The 9349-nt window shown below is 45.8% G+C and overlaps 3 protein-coding genes and 1 long non-coding RNA gene across 4 annotated transcripts; 1 reads left to right on the top strand and 3 right to left on the bottom strand.

Annotated features, from left to right (window-relative positions):
* Nucleotides 1-592: 592 nt before the first annotated feature.
* Nucleotides 593-8434, bottom strand: LOC133911166 (uncharacterized). Its single transcript, XR_009908612.1, has 2 exons — nucleotides 7790-8434; nucleotides 593-822 (listed from the first exon to the last, which is right to left on the bottom strand). It is a non-coding gene; the product is annotated as an uncharacterized LOC133911166 (long non-coding RNA).
* Nucleotides 1600-2977, top strand: LOC133911164 (uncharacterized). Its single transcript, XM_062353371.1, has 2 exons — nucleotides 1600-1733; nucleotides 1799-2977. The coding sequence occupies exon 2, from the start codon at nucleotides 1806-1808 to the stop codon at nucleotides 2832-2834; it is 1029 nt and encodes a 342-aa protein (XP_062209355.1). The 5' UTR covers nucleotides 1600-1733; nucleotides 1799-1805; the 3' UTR covers nucleotides 2835-2977.
* LOC133911162 (uncharacterized) lies at nucleotides 3301-4081 on the bottom strand. The gene is made up of 2 exons (XM_062353370.1): nucleotides 3953-4081; nucleotides 3301-3871 (listed from the first exon to the last, which is right to left on the bottom strand). Exons 1-2 carry the CDS (start codon nucleotides 4025-4027, stop codon nucleotides 3302-3304), a joined length of 645 nt encoding a protein of 214 aa, XP_062209354.1. The 5' UTR covers nucleotides 4028-4081; the 3' UTR covers nucleotide 3301.
* Nucleotides 4853-7010, bottom strand: LOC133911165 (uncharacterized). The gene is made up of 2 exons (XM_062353372.1): nucleotides 6611-7010; nucleotides 4853-5025 (listed from the first exon to the last, which is right to left on the bottom strand). The coding sequence occupies exons 1-2, from the start codon at nucleotides 6961-6963 to the stop codon at nucleotides 4959-4961; spliced, it is 420 nt and encodes a 139-aa protein (XP_062209356.1). The 5' UTR covers nucleotides 6964-7010; the 3' UTR covers nucleotides 4853-4958.
* Nucleotides 8435-9349: the final 915 nt, after the last annotated feature.

Here is a 9349-nt window from a genome sequence, read left to right as displayed (position 1 = left end):
ATTCTCACCAATTTTAAGCGGTTTTCGTGATATTCATTAATTTTGAAAAATCATCGGGTAGCGAGTTCAGATCACAAACGATTTTGTTAACCCTATGTGGATCTATTGCTCCTTCACCACGCCACCCACTCCGCCCCTCACCCTGGGTGTTGTTGGACCTGGATCGAACCAGAGCTGGTCCATTGATCCATGCAATGGTCAAACCATTTTGCATGAACACCTAGCCCACGGTAGCCCAATGGATGGTGTGGGTCGGCCCATTCATTTTAGCGCAAGTATGGCCTGCTTGCTGCTGCTTGCGGACTGCAACGTCTCCAGTTTTGGCACGTACATGTCCTGATTCATAGCTAATTTTCTCACACAATATTTATACAATTTGTGCCAATTTCTACTACATTATTACTTGATCCAGTAGGATCACCAATTAGTTGTTACAGGGGCACATGCAGCTCTAATCTACCTAAAAAATCAGTCACCCAACTTTCCTAGCTTCCATAATCAATCACTGGAGTGTTTCTTAAAATTTCAATAACAGTTGCTTGTAACATGATAGGAAAACAGAAATCGTTTGTCCACTGCCAACAGAGAAAGATAAGCAAAGCAACAGTCATAACACAAACCACCGTATTATCCTACTACACAAATAGTGCATTTTCTAATAGTCGATTTCAGCTATTGATGCAACTCTCTGCAGGCATCCACATTACACATGAATAGATTGTTATGTCGTTTCAAAAATTTAACAGCATATCAAATAGGAGAGACCAACTATGATCCAGGGAAGACGATCTTCATGTAGCTGAACAAATTCCAACCGCATAGCTGCGAATGAGAGAAGAGCCGCGAGTGACCTTCAAAGGAATAAAAAAACAACGCACGAATAAAAATAGAAGATGCAATGTAGCAGTAAGCAGTTTAGCGACAGCAGTCTTATTGCATAAGCAGCAGTACAACTCTATAGTGGACAAAATATTTGAAATACTACAAGTCAAAGAAAACATAATGCAGCTCCACATGAGGGACAGAGAGCAGTATGGTAAATACAAGATCTGACCATAGTAACAGCAAGTGCCCTCTGGAATCCATCCATAAGGCCATCTCCAACAGAATCCCTAAAACTTCATCCTCTAAAATACTATTACAGCATCCCCTATCACTATTGCAGCATCCCTCATTCCCTTCATCTCCAACAGAATCTCCTTTATTTCATCCTCTATCTTCTCTTTCCTATTTTGGTGTGTACTGAGCATCGTGATGACATATAATGAGCATCCCGTTGCACTGGTTTGTTACAACGTAAATATTAGGGTCTTGCAGTAGAAGGAATCGTGTGGAGGAAGGCTGACGGAAGCTTGCGGGGGAAGGCGCCGAGAAAGTGGTTTGCAAGGGAAGGAGCACAAGTGGCTTCTCTTGGAAGGTTCGGCCTGGCACTATATATAGGTGCAAGAGGGGCTCTCATTTGCAAGCCACGAAATGGAGCCTCGTGCTGCATGGAAGCAGTACATGAGAGAGTTATGCTTCTCCACCGAGGAGTCCGATGAGGAAGATGAGTTGGTCCTAGCGACGCTTGCCGCATGGCATGCCGAAGTCGAAGCGTCGCGCAGAGGGCCGTGGGGAGGCTCCGTCCCCGGGCACCGGCGCATCCGTAGGAATCGTCAGGAGGGACACAATCGATTGTACAACGACTACTTTGCTGAGTCCGCAGTGTACCCCGACTACATCTTTCGGCGCAGGTAACACTATTCTATTTTTTACGAAAGGACGAGATATGAACTAGTTCTGATCCATCGCCGTGCAGGTTCCGGATGAATCGCGATTTGTACTGCAAGATTGTGAGGGAGGTGGAGGAACATGACCCGTGGTTCAAGCAAAGGAGGAACGCTGCCGGAGAGCTTGGGCTGTCACCCTTGCAAAAAGTAACTGCCGCTTTCCGTATGTTAGCTTACGATGCTCCTGCAGATTCTCTCGACGAGTGCCTCCGTCTAGGGGAGAGCACCATCATCGAGAGCATGCGGCGTTTCGTTCGGGCCATTGTCGAGGTGTTCGGTGACGAGTACCTCCGGGCGCCGACCGAGGAGGACACATCTCGATTGCTGGATATGAACCAGCGTCGAGGGTTCCCCGGGATGCTTGGAAGCATCGATTGCATGCACTGGAGGTGGAAGAACTGTCCCACGGCGTGGTCCGGTTCGTTCAGGGGCCATGTCAATGCACCTACTATCATTCTAGAGGCTGTGGCATCGCAGGACCTATGGATTTGGCATGCCTTCTTCGGGATGCCAGGTTCATTGAACGACATCAATGTGCTGCACCGGTCTCATCTCCTTGACAACCTTGCTGGGGGAGTAGCACCGAAGGTACAATACACTATTAATGGCCACCATTATACAATGGGGTACTATCTTGCAGATGGGATCTACCCAGAGTGGGCGACATTTGTGAAACCCATACCATCTCCAGTAGGCCCGAAGCATCAACACTTCGTGGTGCAGCAGGCTGCTGCACGAAAGGATGTTGAGCGGGCATTTGGAGTGTTGCAGTCCAGGTTTCCCATTGTCCGTGGCGCGGCGAGGTTGTGGGATCAAGAAATCCTCAGCGACGTAATGACCGCGTGTATCATCATGCATAACATGATAATCGAGGATGAGAGAACGGAAGGTGCTGTCGACTACATCTACGAGGGTTCGGGCGAGGACGCGGTGCCGTCTCACGAACCAACCCCCCCGCTTGAAGCATTTATGGAAAGGTACGGGCAAATTAGAAGTCGACCAACGCATCATCAACTCCGTGACGACATTGTGGAGCACCTGTGGCAGGTCGCAGGAGGACAATAGACCTCATGGCACCTTAAATAAATGTAATATCGTATCCTGTTTCATCGTGTTCAAATAAATGTAATCTCGTCTCGCATTACATCGTGTTAAAAAAATGTAATCTCGTCTCGCATTTACATCGTGTTAATAAAAATGTAATCTCGTATCGCATTACATCGTGTTAACAAAAATGTAATCTCGTATCGCACTCATGCACGTTGCAAATGAGACCACAATGTATTAGTTCGGTCCACAATGTAATAGTTCGGTCCAAAATATGCAATCGGCCAGCAAACTTCATAGCACTCAACACTCGGCCACAATGTAATAGTTCGGTCCAAATTATGATTAAACAGGCAATTAATACAAATTGTAGGTACTACATAGTACTCAACAGACAAAACTGAAATTCATGTTTGCTTGAAAAGTAAAAGTCTGTTCGCATGAAAAGTAAAAGTCTGTTTGCATGAAAAGTAAAGCACCAAAACTCAGGGGGCAGATTCAGCTCGGCGTGCTGCAATGATGCTTCGGCGAAGGCTCTTGTAATATGCCTGCTGGTCCTCGTCCATTTGCGAAATGTCCATGCTCATGATCTCCCTCTCCTCCCTGATTTTTTGTCTCTCCTCCTTCACCTTTTCCAGTTGGACACGCTCCTCCTCCAGGCGCAACCTGTGCTCCTCAATCCTCAACAGCTCTGCAAAGCGATCGGCGCGTTCCTTCTCAACTTTCTCTTTTACCGCAAGTTGCCTGTCGAACATCTCAAGCACTGGTTTTGTGACCGATGTTGATGAAGCCGAACCGCGAGCGAGGTCCCTTGCCTTGTTTCGGCCTGCTGGCCGCTTCTGCCGGCTGCTCCCGCTGGTATGCGTCGGCGTCGCACCGTCACCATCAATGCAGCCGGGGGAGGTCTCTCCCTCCTGTGTAGATGGCGCAGTCCTCTGCTTCTTGCGAGAAGACTCTGATTGCCATTTCGGATGGTGGCGTAACTCGGCCCAGCATGGCATCAGTGTGAACTCCCTTTTCTCTGCTGCCTGGAACATCTGACATGCAGCTGCAATCTGAAATTTGGCCACAACATATTAAATGGCACAGTACATATATTGAATGGAAACTACACATGCGCATTAAATGATGCATACCGTGTCGGCCTCCGTCATCCCACTCCGCCTAGTACGAAGGGCTTTAGCATAATGCCCGCAGAATCGCTGCACCATGCCGTTGACGAATGTCCACCTACCCTGAAGAGACTTCTTGTTCCGAGTGGTAGGGAACTCCTTGTGCTCGTGGTAAAATGACTCGATCCTCTGCCAGAAAGCCCCCATACTCTGGTTCGTTCCCACCACGGGATCCATACTCACGTTGAGCCACGACTTGACTAGCAGAAGGTCCTCCTGGATAGTGTAACTGCTTCCACGACCACATGCCGCTGGCAACTCGTTCTGTTCATCGGACGTAGGAATCTGCGTCCCGATGAAGTCATCCTGAGTGGGCGGCACAACATCGTCCCACGGAATGTCATCCTCATCACCCCGAAGAAAAGGGGCATACTCCATACTGCTCCTGAAATATGGGACAAAGGCTATGAAATACATGCACCATTCAGTTTATTCGACAAAGACAATACACAAAGACAGTAAGGAACATATGTTTTCGTCATATCAGTACAGCACATGAAATATGAGACAAAACTGAAATACATGAACCATGCAGTTTATTCGACAAAGGCAATACACAAAGACAGTGGGCGTCATATGGTTTCGTTATATCAGTACAACACAACACTACGTTTATTACCACTGCATTAAACCCTACTACATAGAGCAACTCACTGCATACGCCACGACCTATCGGATTCTACTGACAAAGAGTCCGCGGAATCTCCACACAACAGCTCATCGCCGCTCCAATCCACTGGAACAATGTCGTTGCAGTCGACATCCTGTGAACCGGACCCATCCTCGACCAAAGTGGTGGCCTCCGACACTTCTTTGCGGCCATCACCAGTCTGCATCGCATCTTCCACTTGGAACACGAGCATCTCCAGTTCCCCGGCAATGTTCTCGACCTGAAAGAGAGCTCGGTTCAGGTCCACATCGGCGGGGGTGCCCTCCGTAGTCAAGTTCTCTTTCACGACTTTCTTCAGTTCTACCGCCATTTGTTCGACGTGGTCCTGCATTTTGGAGACAAGGGCGGCGAGCGAAGCGGCGTCCATCTACAACCAATGACACCGATGGCTCAACTGAGAATCTGTTACCTACCAATCATGCATGAAGTCTGTACATGTACCTAATGTTCCTCTCCATGCAGTCACAGTACAGTAGGAACACAATGCTTACACTAGCAGTAATTAAGCAGAAAAGTAAAGAACCAATAAGGACCATTAATTCAGGTGCATGACACTTGGTTTGGACCATTATTTACTATCTGAAATGAATGAAGCATTCTGGTTCATTGGGTTATTGAATATGCCTGACACAAACAGCTCATATGGACGAAATCAACAGGTCCCAGCATGGTATTTGCAACTGGATATCATTACTGTGGCCAACATGTAGGAATAGCTATGTGTATATATACCAAAGGCAGTGTGTATCCTCAAAGGAAGACAGTGTGAAGCATCAATTATATACAGTGTGTCCATATATGAAAAACAGTGCCTACATAAGAAAGAGCAGTGCATATAGCTCAAGCAAAGGCACACTAGCCACACCAGCTAGGCCAGGAGAGCCCTTTATTTCATCTCAGGTTTCAAAAATAAACAATTAGGTTTCAGCCGGGGAAACATTTTGCACACATTACCAAACATAGTTTCCACAATATTTGCTATGTGTATATAAACCAAACATAGTTTGCACATTTTTAGGGGCAAGGGAAATGTCTGTGCATACTACACATAGCTCAATCAAAGCAACAGTTGTACTAATACACAGACCAAAGCAACACTTTCACTTAATACACAGACCAAAGCAGCTCAACTTCATTGCTTATCAACTACACAGCTCAAATGCAAGTGTACCACCATTTACAAATCTTCAGGTCTACCACATGAATGCAGAGGGCCAAATATCAATTCAACTACATTGCTTAAGCTACATTGTCATCACCAAAGCAGGTCTAGCACATGAATGCAAAGGGACCAAATACCAATTCAACTACATTGCTTATCAACTACACAGCTCAGATCCACAGCTCAACTACATTGCTTATGAACTACACAGCTCAAATGCAAGTCTTCCACAATTTTACAAATATTCAGGTCTACCACATGAATGCAGAGGGACCAAATAACTACATTATCATCACCAAAGCAGGTCTAGCACATGAATGCAGAGGGAGCAACTATCAATTCAACTACATTATCATCACCAAAGCCTTCACTGGCTGCTTTCCAGATCAACCAAAGCCTTCACTGTGTGCGCAACTGTTCCAGTTCATGTGCTAGACCAAACCTTTCCAGATTAAAACCAAGCACGGTCTCAACTACCTGTGGCACGCCCTGAACTACCTACGGCCACCGTGAATCGCCGTCGAAGCTACATGCTCTGCGTCTACGCGCTTGCCACAGGCACAACCGAACCGAGGCGCCGTGGACAACCCAATCCCTAATGCAAAGTGAACACATCGCAAATCCCTAGCGCTAAAGTGAACAAATCGCAAATCCCTAATGCAAAGTGAGCAAATCCCTTAGGCCAATCCCTAGCGCCGTCGACTACCCAATCCCTAACGCCGATGCACCCACCTCGCCCCCCCCCCACCAGCGGCCACCGCAGGGTCTCCAGTAGCGCGAGAGGACTTACGTTGCTGCACTGGAGGTCTTCCTTGGTGCTGTAGCCGAGCCGGCGGACGGCGGGGACGATGGAAGTGCCTCCGCCGGATCTGCTCCCCTCCTCTCCTCCTCCGCAGGGACCGCCGCCGAGGGCCCCGATCTTCCGCGCTTCCGCCCGAGTCCGCCCCCGCCGAGGGCCCCGACCTCACCGCCGCGGCGCCTCGCCAGATCCCCTTCCGCCGCGTCTCGGGAGCTGCTGCCTATCCTATCCGCTCGCCCGAATGCCGGAACCAGCGTCATCGGGTTTTGCCGACCGCGTCGCACACCGCAACCCTGTGGAACGCGAAACCGACTCCGTTGGAGCCGCGTCCGGGCGCCCGCCATCCGCAACAGTCGAAATACCGACCCGATACCGATTCGGTTGGAGACGGTCTAAGCAATTACAAGGAAAACAGTTTTGCCCCTATAACCAAACTTCTTTTTTATGCTTACCAGAACTTTAAAGCACAATACTCAAATGAAGAGGCATTCCAGCACAACAAATTTTGAAAACTAAAAAAAAAAACTCGACCTACAGGGGAAGACAGCCCACCATAGCATCACATTTAAAGGTCAAGAAAAGGCACCGAAGACCGGCCACCCAGGGACATCTCTGAAAACGACTTCACAGTCGCTCAGGACCACACTGAAAGTGACACACAACAAGATACCTTTTTTTTTTATGAGAACCAAGGTTCGAGTCCTGGTTGGTAGCACCAACTGCTAAGTGACTTACCACCGTGCTACTAGCACATTCTCAATTTTGATAACTACAACCTAAAGCATATAACCTAATGGAATATTTATTTTACATTGGCATAAACTTCAAATGTTAGCAGCTCTAAGAGATCTGGAATTACAACTGCTCCACGATCTCTTTTGCACACATGTACTCTAAAAATTGTATGAAGCTAGATGCATCAGAATCAAGTAAATAAAGTGGTCCATAAGCACAAATTTTGCAGACAATGTGTTTCTGATGCAGCCAGCTAAACCTTTGATGCAACAGGAGCAATTCAGAACACAATCAGTAGACTATATGATAATGAAATTTTCAACAGAATACCATTGAAGGCCCACTAACCGTTTCTTTTCATAGAACCAGATTCAGTAGGTCATTCAGATTCACTATTACCTGGTTCAGTAGCATATATCCAAAACTCATTATTACCTGGTTCAGTAGGTCATTCAGATCGATCAGCTTGCTCAACGAAGTCATGAATAGCTTCCATACATAGTTGAGATGAACCTGCCCAAAAGACTTTCAGAATACCATTGAAGGCATATTAGCGCTTCCACTACCTCGGGAGTTAATCGGCTTTGAAAATCAGATATCACTCTCCCTCCGGTGCTAAATGCTGATTCTGAGACGAATGTTGAAGCAGGTACCACTAAGGCCTTGAGACCAAGTTGACCGCAAAAACAAATGCTCGTAGGAGACAGGACGGAGTATGTTTCTTTCGAATTTGCTAACACAGCTTCTTTCTTGGCAGATTGAGCAAAAGGCAATAGCCTTTCAAATTTGCAGAGTTTCTGTCTAATCAGCCTAACTCCCAAAAACAGGATCCTAAACAGTTTCTCCTGGTGGTGGGTAAGAACTGTATGGTTCTGCCATGATCCGTAGATCCAAGAAATTAACCGAGCAACAATAATCACAGCACCAATCAATATCACACGGAGATACTAGATATCTGGAGCTCAAAACACAGTATCACACAGCCACAATCGGTGCAGAAACACAGATGCAGATGGGATTGGGAGCGCTTACCGGAGACGAAGCTGGAGATGACTTGGAATGAGACAGGGCGGAGCTTTGGGCGAGAATAACGACTAGTTTCTTACTAGTAGATTGGCGCGCTTTACTGTATGAATAAATGTTATACTTAAATGTTGCATAATATAGATATATAATATATTACTGAGCAGTAGCTATATCAGTAATACGGAACTAACAAAATTTGTTTCGTATTAGTGCACTGATTTTTCCACCGTTAGTATATGTTATTGAAAATAGGATATTGAATTCATCTAAATTCATGTATGTAATATACATATATAAATATGAATATATATTTATATCTATATAGATTTATATATATATATATATAATATATTTGTGGACAGTAGTTACGTGAGTAATATGAATGTAACAAAATTTGTTATGTATTTTTTTAGTTTTAGTTTTTTTTCTTTACAGTTTAGATTGTTTCAGTCGATTTATCAATATAACAAATTTTTCTTTCACATTTTCTAGTATTTCCGAAAATAGAAAGTATATTATATGTATACAAATACGTATATACATATACAACGATGGGTGTGGCTCTGCTATAGTAGCTACAGTAACAAAGTCCCTGAGCGTCCAAAGATTCCACCGCCGTTAGTATATAGGATAGATAGCTAACGTTTATCCCGGACGAGCCAAACGGCTAAGCCCGGTGGACCGTGGGTCGTGCAGCGTGCACCGTCCGATGCTTCGGGAACGGTGTGGGATTGTCTCTACCAATGGACTAAGGTTTGGGCACGGCGATGCGGATGGCTCCGGTAACAACCCAAAAATTTGTACCAAAAAAAAATCTTCGACAAATAATAAATAAAAGTCCTTTAGGCATAAAAGAGATAAAGAAATGAAAGAAAATAGAAAAAAAAGAAAAAAAAGGAAATCAAAATGGAAAAGAAAAATAAAAAATATTAAAACCCCAGCCCCCTCTCTCCCTCCCTATCCTTCTCA

The sequence above is a fragment of the Phragmites australis genome, chromosome 3 (genome assembly GCF_958298935.1).
Source record: "Phragmites australis chromosome 3, lpPhrAust1.1, whole genome shotgun sequence".
NCBI classification, from domain to species: domain Eukaryota; kingdom Viridiplantae; phylum Streptophyta; class Magnoliopsida; order Poales; family Poaceae; genus Phragmites; species Phragmites australis.
This window is presented reverse-complemented; position numbering and strand designations above follow the sequence as displayed.

Coding starts and splice junctions, on each gene's coding strand:
- LOC133911164 (XM_062353371.1), top strand. CDS start 1,806: ATGAATCGCGATTTGTACTGCAAGATTGTGAGGGAGGTGGAGGAACAT.
- LOC133911162 (XM_062353370.1), bottom strand. CDS start 4,027: ATGGTGCAGCGATTCTGCGGGCATTATGCTAAAGCCCTTCGTACTAGG. Junction 3,872..3,952: donor GGATGACGGAGGCCGACACG/GTATGCATCATT, acceptor GCCAAATTTCAG/ATTGCAGCTGCATGTCAGAT.
- LOC133911165 (XM_062353372.1), bottom strand. CDS start 6,963: ATGGCGGGCGCCCGGACGCGGCTCCAACGGAGTCGGTTTCGCGTTCCA. Junction 5,026..6,610: donor AAGACCTCCAGTGCAGCAAC/GTAAGTCCTCTC, acceptor CATTGGTTGTAG/ATGGACGCCGCTTCGCTCGC.